The sequence below is a fragment of the Miniopterus natalensis genome, chromosome 15 (genome assembly GCF_054644295.1).
Source record: "Miniopterus natalensis isolate mMinNat1 chromosome 15, mMinNat1.hap1, whole genome shotgun sequence".
NCBI lineage: Eukaryota > Metazoa > Chordata > Mammalia > Chiroptera > Miniopteridae > Miniopterus > Miniopterus natalensis.
The window spans coordinates 11,065,927-11,084,951 of NC_142095.1; the positions used below are offsets into that span (position 1 = coordinate 11,065,927).

Genomic DNA, 19,025 nt, shown 5'->3' on the forward strand with positions numbered 1-19,025 from the left:
GCATCTTCTGAAGGTGAAACCCAATTTAATTTCTATCAGTCCCCAGTGAAAACTGACAATCCAGCAAAATCTTTCCGGAACTAGCCTTTAAATCCACTAACATCAACAGAGGCCAGATCTACTAAGTGCCCCTGCCCACTAATGCCAAAGTCCTTGCTGTGAAGTGCTGAGTCCGGGTGCAGGGAAATCGGGGCAGGGACAGGAGGTGGCCTGCATTGCCTAAGATCCAGAATAGAACATTCCTGTTATAAATTGGCTGGTAGAAGAGGCATCCTTCTCACTGACTACAGAGCTCTCTCGAGACTTAGTTACAATTTCAAGAGGATAGCCTCTTCCTTGCAAAATTACTGTTCTGATAATACTTCACACATTAAGTTAATTTTGGAATGAAACACAGTAATAACATAACACTCATTTTTGCCAAAGACCATGGCTCGTTTATGGATGATATTTAACTTTTTACTTAACAGTTTAGAAAAGATCAGAATAAGAAAGTAAAACACAAGAAGCTAAATAGTCAAGCAATAAATTTAATATTAAACATCAGATGTTTAAGGACTAGTTTCAAAAACATAAATGACAAATAATGTGAATAAAGAGCCATGTGAAAAGAGAACTGGGCGAGAGGAGTCTGATCGCCAAGCCATTCCACCATCCGATCTTGCAAAGTAGCAGGTTTTTTTCTATGGCAATTTAGTCTTTCCTGTAATAATTTGTTTCCTCTTCAGATGCCTCCCCAAACACACACACACACACACACACACACCACCACCACCACCACCACCACCACCACCACCACCACCACCACCACCACCACCACCACCACCACCACCACCACCCCTACCCCCACCCCCCCCATAATACCATGAAATTAAAGCTTATACAATATTTCGGGTCCAGACTCAGACTGTTCCCTTAAGCAAGTTGATCTGTTTCCTTGAAATGCCACAGTTGGGGGGGGGGTGTATCATGGCTTCACAGGTTACTGGTTCTCACCCAGCAGTTGAGCATCGACCTAGGATCCAGGAGATCGCGGTTTGATTCCCGGTCAGGGCACATGCCCGGGTTTCAGGCTCCATCCCCAGTAGGGGGTGTGCAGGAAGCAGCTGATCAATGACTCTCATCGTTGATGTTTCTCTCTCTTCCCCTCTCCCTTCCTCTCTCTGAAATCAATAAAGACATCTTTAAAATGGTTCTCAAATACATCATATAAAATGTAAACTGGCCTTCCATCTGATAAAGGAAAAAAAGCTGAAGGTATTTCTACAGCCTCTAAATATACTTGCATCCATCTTCCCTCCTCAGCTTGGGGAGCCCTATAACCCTAAAATGGTCTGGACCAAAGGGTCCAATTGAGTCCCAGTTTTTCTAAGGCTTATGCATTTTTCTCCGCACACCTTGCGTCACCTGAAAGAACTGCCCATCTTTCCAGATGGATAATGATGAACTGATAAAAGCATCGCTCAGCCATAATTTCTACCACTGAAAATTAGTTTTCTTCTACAACTGCCCCTTTTGGGGGGGGAAGGGAAAGGAAGAAGAGGGAGGAAGGGGCCTGCTTCCCACACCCTAATACGCAGCTCATTAAATAAAAGCTACCACAACTGTTCATAACTGCCTTCTACTGTGGGACACTGAGCTGTGACATTTTATGTCATCTCCAATCCTTACAACATTGAAACAAGGCTATATAGATGACCCCAAGTAGAAGAGAAATACCTCTCTGACACTGATCTCAAGAGACAAGAGGGCACAGACCCAAGTTTATAGACATGGTCTGAACACATAATTATGACTACTGATGCCACCTATTCACAATTCTCTGATCCATGTTTAGCAGCAAAATCTAAGTGCAGATTTTTTTTTTTTTACACAATAGCATTTTTATAGTTATCCCCATTAGTCAGAATATGAAAGATGTTCCCAAAGCCCACTGGCATTTCAAGAAAAACATTTTTAACTGCAAATGGTTAAGGCTAGAAGGAAATGGCTGGCCAAGCTTTCCAGAAGTAACAACTAAAGGATACAGCTGTTGACACATGTTTAGGAAGGCACAGGGGTTCCTCTCTCATTCCCAGGGGTTCCTCATCAGCTCAGGCTCCAGAGCCCACTCAGGGGCCTCAAAATTCACAGGGTAGCCGAGCCATGAGGGGATGCCCTCAGTCTACATAGCTAACCTTGACCCATTTCATTCTCTTTTCTGCACACTGCTCTGCTTCACTTGAATGCCATTTATGTTGACAGAATGCACTATTCTGCAGGAGCCTGTCCAGGTAAATAATCACAATTGAGAATTATCCCCATATTCATAGCCAGGCCTCCCCTTCCCCAAACTGACAACTTCAATTTGCTGAAAGCAGTAACTTTAACTTCCTTAGGGTGTCGTGACTACTGATCATTAAACTGGGATCACTATACAGATTGACTAAAAACTCAACTGGTGGGTGGGAACTGTGCTCAGGTAAGGAACTCTCTGAGGTTAGTAAAAAAAAAAAAAAAAAATCTACATTAGGTGCACAGAACAAAATACTGGCCTGATGTCTTCCGATTAAATATGGATCTCCCAAAACCTCAGTTGGGTTTGAGTGGGAAATGAGACCCAGGAGGAGTGGGGGGGTCTTCCCCCATCTCATTTCCAGCCTATCTTCAAAGCCTAGTGCAAGCAGACTACAACCCGTGGGAAGCTGAAGATGGCATCTGAAGGGGGCAAGAATTACACTAGAATAAGGTTTATGTCAAACAGTTTCCGATATAAATTGCTCAGGCCCCACCCCTCCCAATTTTTCCGTTAACAAGTCAGAGTCTTGTCAATCAAAACAGTCAATCTGGTTTCAGTCAACTCCGTTTGTCGGTATAGACAAAACCTCAAAGGCAGGGTAATAATTTAGTACTGAACAAGCATTAGGTCACACCAACTGAAGAGGAAAGATGGACCTAGCTTCCTCTTGCAAGTCACACTGCTTGAAAGGCTAAGGGACAGAGTGGACTGCAATGGGTGGTACCTTGCGGCCTCTGGGCAGCTGTTAATTCTTTATCAACATCTTTCTCTTGCTCTCTTCCAAAATAACAGAGATGGCAAAAACAGCCCTTCGTGAGCCACGCTTTAACTCTTTGCCAGTGTTACGGGCGAGTGGGGAAGGAACACTACGCTTTGAAACTGCCTGCATCTCAACCTTTTGCTTAAAGTGTCATGAGGAATGACACCAAAGTGGTCCTTTATTCATTAAGATTAAATACATCTAAAATAAACCCTGCCCTGTGTGAGGAACTGGATGGAGAAATGGCAAGATTAGCAAACCACGTGACATTTAAGTTAGCAGCAGAGGAAATAAAATTGGAGGGGATAAACTTTAGACCTATAAAATTATCCATTACGTTAAAATGTCTCTTGAATCAGGGAAACTTACGAACTCTTTTTCCTCCTGACTACTACTTCAACAACAAAAGCATTTTAACCAAGTCACCTCATTTATAACTTCCCCCAAAGCCAACTCCCTTCCTAGATATGCAGAGTTTTAAAAACGAAAAAAACGTGGAACAGGTATGCTCAAAACTTTACACGTGAAGAGAAAGTTGCTTCCATTTTAACTAGTGCTTTAAGAGGCTACACATTTTACTGTTGGTTTCAGTGTTCTGAAATCTGTAAACTAAAATGGGAGGAAGAACTCTGGTGGAAAAAGGAAACTTTACTCAACCTTCAAACACTTTCAAGACTTTATTCCACGTTACAACTACAACTACTGAACTTGAACGCATCTGAATCATAAAGAACATTCAGTAATATCAAATGAAGAACTAAAGTCCTAAAGTATCTTCATTGTTTCCAAAATATATATTCCCAGCATTGGAAACAAGAGTCCTGTGGACCCAAAGGAAATCTATGCTCCCTGAAAACCAGTGTAGTTTACTCTTTTTAAGGAAAAGTCACAAAAGACACCCCCCCAAGGCAGTGCAGATGCCACCAGCAGTCTCAGATATTACTGGCACACTTCATGGCTCGGGGTTATGCCTGCAAGGCAACCTCACCAGCCAAGGTTTGCCAAACTAGCCAAGGCCCACTTCCCCGGGATCCATGTTGATAAAATCCATCCCTAAAAGTAAGACGGGGCACATTCCTCAGCTCAAATGTGACTTTTTAAAAGCCCACAAACAGACTACCTTCAAGGATAAGAAATCAATAGCGAACATTTGTCTCCCATATATTTTCATCAAGCATTTTCCTCATTCAACAGACTTCCACCTACAAACCTGCTGAACGCTATTCAAGGCAGCAACCTCCAATTATTCCCCAGTCATGAAAAGTTCAGTTTTCTGGCGAATAGGTGCGATGTATGCCTTAAGCAGACACATCCACCTAATTTCTATACAGCGGGTAGAAAATGGGGTGCAAAAATACTGGAATGCACACTTACATTCATTTTCTTCTCTTGTCCTTGAAGAAAAGAAAGTCTTTCGGTGTCAGTTTTATAACTGACACAGTACATGAATAATTTAAAAACATACATGCACACACTGGGTACGCATGCCTAAAAAAGCTTAGACACTGTGAATGTACAATAAAATCCGCATATTGGTGCCAACACTGGTATAATCCCCACTTAAGGTGACTTATTCAAAATAAGACACAAGACAAAAAACCAATTACTTTAAGCAGCAAACTTGCCTCCTTCAAAGTGGTTTGAGGCTGGTTTTTGGAGTGATTTCCCAGGAAAAGACAGTCCCCAACCCTAGGATGGTTCAATCAATATCCAGGGTCTTATCTGGTTGGAATTCTAAAACTTATCTTTTACAAAGAAGTTGGTTTTTTCTTAAGTCCAAGGAGGGGGCTGTATATTAATTGTATAAACACCTGCACCCCGTTTTCCATCCGGGGGACTCAGGAAAATCCCGCCCCTGGCCTGCCTAACTGGAAACAATAATCGATGAGATGGGCTACAATGTTTCCCTTGGCTAAGAGGGCAAGTGTGTCACCCCTGCCACACACACTGCTAGTGACAGGGCCTTTCCTGGAAGCCGGATCATGCTCAGACCCCATTCGCTTTCCGCCATTTACAGAGTCCTGCCGCCCAGCCCTTTAACACACACCCCGGGCGCCCCTAGATTTTTGCTCCAAGTGTCGCCTCCAAGGCAGCGAAGGGCTCACATCCTATGTGCCAATAACACATTAAAGGGCCACTCCGGAGTGGCTGGAGCTGCACGCTCAAGGCGCTCAAGGCCCACGTAACTCCCCACCTCTCTCTCCTCACCCCCCAAAACGCGCGGGGCCCCTGGAGACCTTTCCGCGGGTGCCCGCGGGGCGAGGGGCGGCCACGGGTCCAGCAGCGTCGCCGGAGCTGAAGCGGGCTGGGGGCTCCAGGGGGGCCGGGCGGAGGCGCAGGGCGCAGCCGACCGCCGCGGGGCGCTCCCTGGGGACCCGCGTTCGGGGTTCGGGGGTTCGGGGGTTCGGGGCCTGGCCCGGGGTCCGCCAGGCCGCGGTGCCTGCAGGCCTTCCGCCTTTCGGACTGACCATCGCCTCGCGGACGGGCCATCGAGACAACCAACTAGCGAAACACCCAAACTATTATTTTTTATGAGCCAAAAAATGAGCAATTCTTATCATTTCGTTGGAAGCCCCAACTCCCTCCCCTGGTAGGTTTTAACGTGATTTTTAAATCAAGCGCTCAAAACACCACCTTGCCAATCCTGAGGAGCCGTTTCGATGGGGAGGGAGGGGGTGCTTAAGGAGAGTCTCCCGCACCCCTGAGTGACCAACTCTTGGAGGTACCCTCCCTAAAGCTAGAGAAAAGCCAGGCGTCACACCCCCTTCCCAAGGTCAGGTGGCATCAGTCACCATAAGGCAAGAGAGCACCCTGAATTATTTAATGGAGCCTGTTGTCACAGAAGGCAACTCGGAAAACTCAACAAAGTTGCACATTTTAGAAACTGAAGTGGACTGAACACACAGCCAAACACCTGGGCTTAGGTGTTCAGTCCCATCACCATCAAACAGCACAGCCATCCTCCAGGAGTGCCCGCATGCTCTTTTCCAGTCAAAAGCATGGCTTTTCAATGGAACAATATTAAAACTGCTACCCATCGCCTCCTTGGAAGGAAAGGAAGGCTTTAGGCCATGGGTGGGACCCCTAGGTGAACATGGTGTCCCTTTATTCACAGCAAGGGTTTGTCATCTTTAAACTCAAATTTTTTAGCATTTCTAAATCCAGGAAAGAGGTCTTAAAATTAACTTCCAAGTTTTTTTTAAATGAAAAAATGAAACGTGGAAGGCAGATTTTGCTCAAAACTGAAAAGTTTCACATTTTTAAAGGACCTTTGGTTTAATAATGTAATATCTTAGTGCTTTTGCCGAACAACTTTAACCTAGTGTAGGCACATATTAATAAAAGGGGAGTTTTCAGGGCATCCAGGTACCTCCCAGGTTGAGGGGAGCTTCACTTCCCATTTTACACTCTCCCATCCCATTTGAATGGTTTTATAATTTAAAAAGTGTATAAACCTTTTACAAGTCTGGCAACACCGAGCATCCACTGTTTTAGCCCAAATAAAACGTATGTGGATCTTTAACTGGGAATATAAATAAAACCTGACATTTAAAATCAACTGCTGGGAAGGGAGGGTTCAATCAACACCCCTCCCAGGAGGGAAACTGTGGTGGATCCAAGCTGCCTTCCCTGCACTACACTCCCCACGCCCATTTCACCCTAATCTCCACCTTTCCATTCCTCTTCCTGAGAGATTCAGGTTAATATTTAGCTCAATCATTTTTCTAAAAGTCATGAAAACATACTGGGAACATTCACCCATGCATATGGAAAGCCTTAAAGATGAGTCCATTCGAAGCTTAAAAACCAAGTATAAGAATAACTGCTCCCTAGCTTCATACCTAGAAGAAAACTTTTAAAAGTGAGACACCTCCAATAAATAGATTACAATTTCAACTTTTTTCCAATAGGAGAAGCCGGCTTAAGGCCACCAGGCAATAGCTCCGCCTTCCTCCCCAGATAACAGGTCAGGAGCGGACCGGCTGCCGCGGAGCCCCTGCCCAGCTCGGTGCCAGCACGCCCACTCCGACTCGCAGGCAGCACCTCCCCCCGGATGGTAAAGCCTCCGCGGTCTCCCGCTCTGCCTGCGAGACCAGACCCTAAGCAAACGCGCGCACCCCGCCCCCGGCCTGCAGCCGGACCGTGTGAGTTACCGACCCTCTCCACAGAGCCTGCTGCTCGAAATGTTCGGCCCTTCCTTCCACTCATGGTTCAGGGGAGTAGAAGGCGCTGAACGGTGTGGAAAATAAGCAGTAAGGGTAATTCAACAGCCGAAACAGAGAAATGAAGCCCAAAGACTGCAGCGCGGCCCTCGGACATTGTGAACCCTTGGGTTCAAGCCGCGGGCAGCTGGGTCCGGTGTGGGCTTTTTTGGTTTGTTTTTTTCAAGAGAAGTGGCGCTCCTGGTTGAGCTGGGTGAGGACATTCCCCCCAACCAGGGAACCCGGTTCCAGTAGAGATCGAAGTTGGGGCAGCAAGGGACTCCCAGCTGGGAGAGGGCAATGGGTAGGTAGGGCCCCCCCAATTCTGCTTCTCTAGGCGCAGCCCTGGGCCCACGAGGCCGAAGGGCGTAAGGGCAGGTTCAGGGGCCGGGACCTTTTTTCCACAGTGCGGAAAACAACCGCGGAGAAGAGAAGCGCTCTGGGCCGAGGGCCCCTCGGCCCTCAGAGATCCACATGCGCTCAGACCCCGCACAAGGAGACGACTGCCACCGTGTCCCAACAAAAAATACACTCTTCCCTCAGAAGTGCGCACGTGGAAACCAGGTCCACACAGGCTCACGCACTCCTCACCCACCACTCACCCACACAGCCATCTCTTCCTCGCTCATGCCGTCCTTAAAAGCAACCAGCTACGAGTTTTACAAAAAAATAAATAAAAAGAGAGAGAGAAAAGAAGCTAAAATAGAGCCCTCAGCACGACGGGAGGCCTCTAGCGTGCCCGCACAAGACCACATCTGCACAGATACACAGCACATGCTCTCCCATCTCGGGTCTTACTTAAAACAATAGCGTGCACGCCTTGTCAAACAGAAATGAAATGAGAAAACCAAGCCCACAAATAAAAGGGGGTGTCCTCCAACCTCGGGAAAGGGGGCGGCGGGAACCCTCGCACATGGAAACCAGGTCTACACACCCCTAACTCTTCCCAGCTCATATCTAATTGGAGAACACGGATGCCACGTTTTCTCACAGAATTAGGTGAGGAAAAGGGGTAACCCCACGTTTTGGGTCCCCCTCGAGGGTCCTTCGCAGCAAAGCACACAGAAAACAGGTCTTCCCATACACACACACACACACACACACACACACGCCCCTACTACTACTACTACGTGGCGACGAGCGCCATGCAGGCAACGGGAAAACCAGAAATCCCGAAAGAAGACACCCACCCACCCACCCACCGCTGTGGGTCGGGTCCCCCGGCCCTTCGCGAGCCCTCCCGCGGTTCCCGGGTGGAGACACCCGCGCGCCCCACCCGCGCCCCGGGAAGTCGCCGCACACCCACCTCGTCGTCGTGGTGCTGGCAGAAGCCGAGGCGCTCGGGGAAGACCGAGAGGATGGAGAAGGGCGGGCCGGGGAAGGGCGCCCCGAGCCCGAGCTGCTGCGCGGCGGCGGCGGCGGCGGGACCCGGCGGGCCGCGCTCGATGTAGTGGTCCTTGGTGAGGCGCACGCGCTGGTGCGCGCGGACGCAGTTGTCGCACAGGTGCTCCTGGCAGTCCAGGCAGCGCGACGAGGCGGCGTTGCCCTCGTCGCAGGAGCTGCAGCCGTGGGGCCGGCGCAGCAACAGCGCCGACGGGGAGGCGGCGGGTCCTCCGGGCGCGGAGCGGGAAGGCGCGGGCGGCGGCGGCGGCGCCTGCGGGAGCGCCGGCGCCGAGGCGGGCGCGCGCGGATGCGCGTGGTGCCCGTGGTGCCGGTGGTTGCTGTGGCCGCCCGCGCCCGCCGGGGTGCCCGCACGCCCGTTCTTGGGCGGCGGCTCGTCGGCCGTGGCCACCACGGCGTCGAGCAGGTTGCTGAGCAGGAAGGCGGACGAGGGTAGCGCGTCCATGCCCGCCGCCTCGGCCAGCACTACTTTCTGGTCGCACACGGGGCAGAGCAGTTTGAGCGACTCTCCTGGCGCGCCGCCGCCGGCCGCCGGCAGCCGGTGCGCCTCGAGGCACGGGCGGCAGAAGGCGTGCAGGCAGGGCAGGACATGCAGGCGGCGCGGCGCGGCCCCGGGGCCCCCGCCGCCGCCCCCCGACGACGTGGACGTCTGCGAGGAGGACGATGACGCAGACGAGTTGGAGGAGAGCGGCGCGGGCGAGCCGCACATCTCCTTGCACAGCAGGCAGATCTGGAAGTCGGTCTCAGGGAACGAAGCCATTTGCAACCAGGCCCGGAGGAGGGAGGAGACCAGAGAGGAAGAGGAGGAGAGGAGAGCGCCGACGAGGTGGGTGGGGAGCCGCCGACTCAGTCAGAAAAAGGCATCGATTAGGCCTGCAATCCGGGACCCGCACCAGAGCGGGGCGGCTCGCTCGGCCTCGCCGCGCCCGGCCCGCGCGCTGCCACCCCCGACGCTGCGGGCATTAAATGCCACTCTCCAGAGGCGACACAGATTCTCCCCGGAGGACGTGGGGGCCGCGTGCCTCACGAAGCGGGAGCGCCGGAGCAAGTCCCGACTCGCGAGGGGAGAGCAGGGGCAGGGAGGTCAGAGGACTCCCGGGAGCAGCTGGAGCTTGGCGTCTCGCTCGCGGAGGGAGTCCTCTCAAGGAGAGTCCGCTGTGCAATCCCAGTCCCGGAGGGATAAGCAAAATTTGGTTCGACGAGTATTTGGTGCGTTGCTTTCCTTTAAACGAGTGTAGTCTCTTCTTGGGAGAGAAAGACTCCCCAAACTAGTAAAGGCGGGAGCGGCGCGACGCCAAGCCCGTGTCCCCCCGCGCGACGCCGGCCGCCCCACCGCATGACGCGGCGGCCAGGGACTCCTGGGTGGCCCGGCGTGCCGCGCTCGGGCTTGCGCACGGCCGGGCGCGGGCTCCCCTGCAGGACGGTCGGCCCCGCAGCAGCTGCAGGTCGTAGGGGCCCGGCCGCGGCCGCACGCGTGGAGCAGTACGCACGCGCGTCCCACGCGCCTCGAGTCTCCCGCGCGCCTGCCTGGCCCGGTCGCGGCTGCCGGCGCTTAACACGCACGCGCGCCCCACGCGGCCCCGGCCCTCGCGCCCCGCCTCGCCCGGCCTGGGCGCCTCCCGCGCGCTCCTTCCCCTCCGGTCTAGCCGCGCTGCAGCGCGGGGCCGCAGGTCCCCGCGGGCCGTCCTGAATTATTCATCGGCAGGAAGATATTAGATGTACCCGCTGCCCGCTCCGCGCGAGCCGTCGTGCAATGCTATCCGAGCTCCGCGCGCGCCCCGCGCCCCTCCTCCTCCTCCTCACGTCCGTCCTCTCTGAAACCTTGGCAGCGAAGGGGGATCACATTTCCTTTGTCATCGGGCCATTTCGCCCTCGCCTTAGTCCCCCCTCCGATCCCGAGCCGCGGGGACGCAGCCTCCTCCGGGGCGCGCAGGAATCAGTGGAACCGGCAACGGCCCTGCGCGCTGAGCTCGGGAGCCGCGTGGCCCACGCCGCCGGCCAGCGTCATCTTCTTTCTGAAACGAGTCGCGCTGCGAGAGCGGGGTGGCCCCGCAGCCCTGCGCCTGCCGGGCTGCGCTCGCGCCGTGCGCCCCGACCGCCTGGGGCTTTGCACAGCACCCCCAATTCGGGCCGCGGGCGCGCGCGCGCGAGCCCCCTCTTTCTTTGCCTTGCCGCCCCTTCCTCCTCCTCTTAGTTCGCTGGTTATTGGGACTGATCGGAATTCGGAATCCTTTTAATCTCCAAAGGAGCAAACTCACTTCCGCCCGAGTGCGGGGAGGGGGCTGGGGGAGGGGACGCAGGGGAGGGGGCTCCAGGCAAACAGGAAACATTAGCCCTCTCGGCACGGCCGCTTTTGTGTGCTCCCTCCCGGCTCCCTCCGCCCTCCCCGCGGCCGCCGGGGAGATGAACGCCCCCAGGCCTCGGTGCGACGACCTTTGAAACCTCCCGAGCGCGGAGCGTGGAGGGACTCTTCCGTTTATTTAAAAAAGAATGGAGAGGAAAAGATTTAATTCTGATTCCTGGTTCAGCAGAAGCTGATACCCACCGCCCGCGAGAGATGGGTTTCTCCCCCACACACCTTTTATTGATGTATTCTTTTATTTTTTTAACGTTTTCTTAAGGACTCGGCATATCTGTGATCAACACGAAAACCACGCCGTTGTGTGCAGTTGGATGGGTGGAATGAAACGGATCTGAATTCTGATCTCCGGAGAGGCCAGTTTCCTTTGAGTTTTAATGAGGGGGGGGGCAGAGGGCAGCTGTTCAGGGGAGGCTACCCGGGTGATGGCCCTTCGGCCATCTGGGTGGTGCTCCAGGCGGCCTGGGCGGTTCTGGAGAGGAACTTGCTTGGCCCTGGAAAGAGACTGCCTTGGAAGGGCAGACAGGACCACATACCAGGATTTGAGGGTATCTGGTCTGGAGGCAATGGGCTGAACAATTGTCCCCATGTAAACACTGTCAAGCGGTTAGTGACATGTTGGGGCCTACTTGTACAGGCGACAACCACCTGGATGAATCTCAAAAACGTCTTAGGAAAAAGAAGCCAAGCTGTGTGATTCCGTTTACAGGAAATGCTAGAACAGGCACAATGAAGCTATGGAGATAAGAAAATTACCCTGGGGGGTGTGGGTGTATTGACTGGGAGGGAGGGGATGAGGGAACCTTCTAGGGTAATCATATAGAAATACATTGGTGTCTACATTTGTCAAAACTTGTAAATCTGGCATTTAAGATCGGTGCAGAATTTCACTGTCTGTAAATTATATTTCAATAAAGTGAAAGAAAAAAATAATTTAGTGTCCAACCTGAACAACCATGCCTGGATTATAAAAGATGAAAAAAACACACAACCATATAAAGATCCCCAGCTTCTCCTCTGAATTTGCTCACCAGAATTCAGGGAGTTTTCCAGGGAAAAGATCAACCTGGAAAGAGCCCTTAAATCAACCCAGCTGGACAAATGCGCTGAAAGTCCCAGGTTGCAGAAACATCTCCCTAAAGGGACAAAGCCCTTGTGGGGCCCAAGTGCTGTCCTGAGCCTGGCAGCCCCACTAGGAAGGCCCAAGTCCTCAGCTGCCCTCAGGAGCACTCTCAACACCTGGAGTCAATCCAAGCTCAGTGAACATTGACTGAAATATGTAGGGAGTGCTACAATTATTATCAAATAAAAGCAAAACGTCAATTATATCTCAATAAAACTGGAAGACCAAAACAGAGCTCCTTATTTGCCAATGAAATATAAGTAAGCTTCTCATGCTTCCATCTATTGCCTTCATGAGTTTTTCAGTTTCTTCCATAGTTTGAGGCCTGTGTGTAAACATACACATGTTCACACATGACTTTACACACGGCTATAGAATTTTCTACCACACTCGCCTAGCTTCAAAGGTGTTGTACGTATTTAGGCGGTTGGTTTCTTTTCCTTTCTTGGATTGTTTTTAATCCCCCCTTAAAAGGAAAAAAAAGAGAGGAAAACAGATGGGAGAAGAGGATTGCCAGAAGGAAGATGGCCCCAGAGGGTCAGAAAGGGGATGGGCCAGGCCTGCTGTCTCCCTCTTAGTTGGCCCCACCCACCGGCATCTAAAAGGTTTATTTAAAAAATTCAGAGATGGGTGGAGCTGGGGTGGGCGGGGGTGGGGTTGAACTGTCCTCCTGATCCTGACTCTAACAAACCTTGCAAGTGGGTAGCAGAGATGAGATGAGAAGACAGCTGAGACATCGTAGAGGAGCAGGAAGGCTGTAACTTCAGAAAGAGGAATCAGACTTGACAGCGGTTGGTGGGTTAGTTTCCTGGGGACAATTGCTCAGAATAAGCCAAAAAAGAAAAAAGAAGAAGAGGCTTGTGGGGAGAAAGGTTTTGATTTCTCTTCATGAAATAGCTTTCCTTTCTTGATGGATAGAACACTGCCAGGAAACCGGGCTGTGGTGTAAATTGTTAAATTAGCACATTCCTAATTTCCATTGACTTAATTTACCATAGGTAGGAAAGAGTGAACTCTTTAAAGCAACTAATTTAATCCTAATTGTACAGAAATACAGTTATGATTTTTAAAAATATGGTATAGTGATAAAGAACACATTAGCATTAGATTCTAATTAGGCTTATCCATGAGAAGAACAAAAGCCATATAGCCAGATGAAAGGCCAAAGAGAGTCCCTTGCTATAAACTAGTATTAAAATTTTCATTGCATCCTAGCTAATAAACACCCTTTCTTAGCAAGGGAGGAGCACATAGCCTTCCAGTTTTCTCTTAACATTACAAAGGGAGTCCTTATAGCTCCCCAAACCCTGAAAATACATCGTTTTATATTTTAGTAATAACCAGCTTTTAAAAGAAACAGCCCTGAAGTTATGTAGGCTGTAAATTTGAATTCTCTCTCAAATTCATCTGTAACCATACTTTGTTTCCAAAGATGACACTAGGCCCTGCTCCTCTCAGACCTGGGGTCAGGGATTAGACCACATTTCCATCAGAGTGACTTTGCATCTTTTCTCACCTGATCTTTTAATTAAATATCTGATCCACACACTTGTTTTGATGTCAAAATTGAACCTTCCCCATCATCCTCAGAATGTATTAATAAATTTCTTAAGACATAACTTACCAGAGTATTTTTTTTAATTTAACAAATATTACATCACAATTACTATTTTGAACCAAGAGGATAGGTGGGTACCAGCCTAATAGACAACCCTTGAATCATTGCTTGCAACCTGCCAGTTGAGGGGAGAGAAAGTTCTACACTCTGGGCCAACTTTTGACTCTACTCTGTCTCTGGCCTTGGAATCATTAACAGAAGTGTGTCAGGTGCTTTCCACATCCCAGAGTTCAGAATAGCAGCAAGTCAGGTGATACAGTATAAGCTCTAGTCACCTAGATCTTTAGAAACGACAGTAGGGAAATTTGAATTGCACATATGAAAGCCAGAAGTCAATATCCAGCTTTAGTAGTTAAAAGTAGTTCAGAGCTCAGCTAGGCTTACATTCCAGTTTCATCACTCTTAACTGTGTGACCTTGGGCAAGTTACTTAACTTCTCTGTGCCTCAGATTTTTCATACATATAACAGGACTGATACGAGTACCTACCCCATCAGGGTTAAATGAGCTACTAACTGTACAGCCTTAGTATAGTACCAATCACATGTCAAGCTCACATCTAAATATTAGCTTTCTGGGGTATTTTTAAAATATTTTTTCTTGATTGATTTTGAGAGAGAGAGAGAGGAAAAAACATTGATTTGTTGTTCCACTTACTTATGCATTCATCGATTGCTTCTTCTATGTGCCCTGACCGGAGATGGAACCCTGCACATGCAGACTCAAAAGTGGTGAGAACCCCCCTCTCCATTCATGTTCTCCCTCTCAGTTCTGTCTCCCCCAAACAGACCACAAGCTCAGGGTGGGGGACAGGTCACAGGCTGCCCTTATACGTCTGTAGCATAGAGCACAATTCTTTATTTTTTTAATATGTCTTTATTGATTTTAGAGCATGGAAGGGAGAGGGAAAGAGAGAGAAACACCAATGATGAGAGAGTCATTGATTGGCTGCCTCCTGCACCCTATGGGGGATCGAGCCCGCAATGCGGGCATGTGAGCTGACTGGGAATCGAACCTCGATCTCCTGGATCATAGGTTGATGCTCAACCACTGAGCCACACCGGCTGGGCTAGAGCACAATTCTTGGCAGCAAACAGACATTCAAATATTCTGATGACAAATCTTAATTCATCAAATCCTATCAATCAGCAATGAGGAACTGCCCAAATTATTTTGCGGCATCAAATATGGCTTGGCCATCCACCAGGAAATAATTGACAAAGATAAGCAGCATCTTTAATTTCATGACAAAGAAATTTTACCCATTTCACAGCAACTTGCAGGAAAAGTTGGAGCTAAAACATCTTCCAGGATATTTACACAGTTATGTGCACCTGTATTATTAAAACGAATTTTTCTAGCTCCTTCAAAGCACCTTCATGTAAATTACAGCTCTCTCCACAGATAGATCTCCACTATAAATCATTTTTTGCCCAGCCAGTGTAGCTCAGCGGTTGAGCATCAACCTATGATCCAGGAGATCAAGGTTCGATTCCCGGTCAGGGCACATGCCCGGGTTGCAGGCTCGATCCCCAGTCGGGGGCGTGCAGGAGGCAGCCGATCCATGACTCTCTCATCATTGATGTTTCTGTCTCTCCCTCTCCCTTCCTCTCTTTGAAATCAATAAAGACATATTTAAATATATATATATATATTTTTAAAGACAGGAGCAAATGTGACATAAGCAGCAACCTGAAAGCATTGGAGCTTGTGGAGTCTGCCCTCTTGCTACCCTTGAACCCCTGTGACAACCGGGGCCAACGTGCTGGAGAGTGAGAGACATGCAGCCCAGTTAACCCCTTTACCCCACTGACAGATGGCCAACTAATGAACACGTGAGTGAGGCCAGCCTCCAGCTTACCTGCCAAATGAGCAGAGGAGTGGTTTACCCAAGGTAATACAGTAAGGGAATGAGGCAATAGGTTAATTCACTCAATGAACAAATATTTGTTAAGCACCTATTTACTATGTGCCAGGCTTTGGGAATGTAGCAGTGAACCAAAGAGGCCCTGCCTTGAAGCGGGACACAGACAATGCACACAGAAATGAATATGGGATGTACTGGCTTCTTGCGATCAGTATCGTAAAGCAAAGCTGGGTCAGGGGGCCAAGCGTGATGGAGCTGGGGTGCTGTTTTAGATGGAGGAGGTGACATCTGAGCAGAGACCAGAGTGAGGAGAGGGAACTAGCCATGTAGATATCCAGGGGAGGAGAGCAAGGGACAGAGGGAAGTGCGAATGAAAAGACCCTGGATGGGGCTATGACAGCCTTGTTTGAGAAACAGCGATGAGGTCAGTGAAGGCAGATTGCAACGAGCAAGGAGGAAACTGGCTGGAAAACAGGGCAGAAATGAAGGCAGGAACCTGATTATGTAGATCCTCAAAATCAAAGTTAGAACTTGGGATTTCATTCTGAGTGATGAGAAGCCAATAGAGGGCTAAGATCAAGGGAGTCACACGATCTGAATTATGTTTTAGAAGGATCTCCTTGGCTACTGTGTAGAGAATAGTTGCTAAGGGTTGGCTGAGGGGAAAGAGTGGAATCACAGAGGCAGATGGGTGCTGATATGACTTGGACCAGGGTGGTAGCTGTGGAGGCAATAAGGGGTGGTCAAGTTCAATATACTGTGTTGTTGTTTTTTTCATAATGTTTCATTTATTATTTATTTATTCATCCTCACTCAAGGATATTTTTTCCATTGCTTTTCAGAAAGAGTGGAAGTGAGAGAGAGAAACATCGATGTGAGAGAGACACACTGATTGGTGGCCCCCTGCATAGGCCTCGACCCAGGCGAGGGATTGAACCTGCAACTGAAGTACATGCCCTTGGCAGGAGTCAAACCTGGGACCCTTTAGTCTGTGAACTGAAGCTCTAACCACTGACCTAAACTGGCTAGGGCTCAAGATACTGTATTTTATGAATTCTAAGACCCCATTGATTGTAAGATATACTATGGCAGTTCTAAAACAGAGCCCCAAATTCTTTGACACTCTTCTTATGAACAGGTTGGTGGTCTATGTGTCTTCCCTGAGAAGCTGGACAGATTTGTGTACAGTGGAAGTGATGTGGCTGACTTCAGAGGCTTAGTCATAAAAGACCATGTAACTTCTGTCTTACTCACTGGGACACTTGCTCTGGGAACCTTGAGCTACCATAATAGAGAGGCTATGTGGAGAGTCCACATGGAGAAGTCCTGAGAATATATGAAGATTAGATAGATGATAGATAGATAGATTATAGATAGATAGATGATAGATGATGATAGATAGATAGATGATAGATAGATGATAGATAGATATAGATAGACGACAGATAGATGACAGATAGATGATAGATATAGATTATAGATAGATGATAGATAAATAGATGATAGATGATAGATAGATAGATAGATAGATAGATAGATAGATAGATAGATAGATAGATGACAGATAGATGATAGATATAGATTATAGATAGATGATAGATAAATAGATAGATGATAGATAGATAGATAGATAGATAGATAGATAGATAGATAGATAGATAGATAGATAGATAGACAGATAGATGATAGATAGATGACAGATAGAGAGCCCCAGTTATTCCTATCATCCCAACCAAGGAGCCAGACTTGTGAGTGAAATTGTCTCCAAATGATTCTAGTCTCAAACCCTTAGCCATTCAAGTCTTCCCAGCTGAGTTTCGGGCATTGTGAAGCTGACACAAGCCACCCCTGCTGTGCCTTGTCTGAATTCCAGACATACATAATCTGTGAGCATAGTAAAATGGTGGGTGTTTTATGCAACTAAATTTTGGAGTGGTTTGTTAAGCAGCAATGGATAACTGGAGTGTATACCATTATTACCCGTCACTAAAATAACACTACCAGTTTAATATTCTGCACCATTAATTCCAATTTCAATAACATTATCATGTGAAAAAATGTGCCTCTTCAAATTGATGAAATACACTCTATTTGGGGGTTTTAAAATTTTTATTTAATTTATTTAAACAAACAAAACCAGTTCGCCCATTTCTCCCTACCCCCTTGCTTCTTGCAGCCACCAATCTGCTTTCTGTATCTATGAACTTATGTTTTGTTTTTAGATTCCACATTATAAGAGAGAACATATGGTATTTGTCTTTCTCTGTCTGACTTTTTTCACTTAACATAAAGCCCTTAAGGTTTGTCCATGTTGTTGCAAATGTTTTTTTAATATATATTTTTATATATTTTTAGAGAGAAGAAGGGAGAGGGAGATCGAGAGAAACATCGGCTGCCTCCTGCAAGCAACCTGGGCATGTGCCCTGACGAATCCAACGAGCCGCCTTTCAGTGTACAGCACAGGACGAAGCCCAGCCAGCTGAGCCACACCAGGGGCTCTTGTCTCTTCTGTAACGGGCATTTTGACAGGTGTGAGGTGACACCTCCTTGCTGTTTGCTTTGCATTTCCCTCATGGTTAGTGGTGTTGAGTGATGTTGAGCATCTTTTCATGTACCTGTTGGCCATCTGTATGTCTGTCGTCTTTAGAAAAATTTTTATTCAGACCTTTTGCCCATTTAAAAATCAGATTATTATTTTTTTTGCTATTGAGTTGTATGAGCTCTTTATATATTTGGATATTAGCCCCTTATGAGATATATGATTTGCAAATATTTTGTCCCATTCAGTATGTTGCCTTTTCATTTTCTTGATGGTTTCCTTCTCTGTACAGAAGCTTTTTTAGTTGGATGTACTCCCATTTGTTTATTTTTGCGTTTCTTAATTGTGCTTGTGGTATCAGATTTTAAAAAGTCATCTCTGAGACCTATGCCAAGGAGCTTACTGCCTATGTTGTATTCTAGGAGTTTCATGGTTTTAACTCTTATATTTAAGTCTAATCCATTTTGAGTTAACTTTGGTTTATGGTGTAAGTTAGTGATCCAGTTTCATTATTTCGCATGTGGTTGTCCAATTTTCTCAGCACCATTTATTGGAGAGACTATCCTTTCCCCATTGTATATTCTCAGCTCTTTGGTCATAACTTTACTGACCATATATATGTGTGGATTTCTTTCAGGACTCTATTCTGCTCCATTGATCTACGTGTCTGTTTTTAATGCCAATACTATACTGTTTTAATTACTGTAGCTTTGTAATAGAGCTTAAAATCACGGAGTGTGATGCCTCCAGCTCTGTTCTTTCTAAGGTTGTTGGGCTACAGTATATTTTGAAAGGAAAGAAGGAAGAAAGGAAGGAGGGAAGGAAGGAAGGAACCAGTAAGATTTGCTGATGGGTTTAAGAAGAGAAAGTCAAAAGGGG

At 48.2% G+C, this 19,025-nt stretch overlaps 1 protein-coding gene across 1 annotated transcript in view; it reads right to left on the bottom strand.

Annotated features, from left to right (window-relative positions):
* The window catches only part of TRIM71 (tripartite motif containing 71), a 55,763-nt gene extending 45,777 nt beyond the window's left edge, over positions 1-9,986 (bottom strand). The window contains exon 1 of the mRNA XM_016198834.2: positions 8,547-9,986. Within this exon, the coding sequence (XP_016054320.2) occupies positions 8,547-9,401 (855 nt within the window). The 5' untranslated portion in view covers positions 9,402-9,986. The remainder of the gene's footprint in view (positions 1-8,546) is intronic.
* Between the last annotated feature and the right edge of the window lie 9,039 nt (positions 9,987-19,025).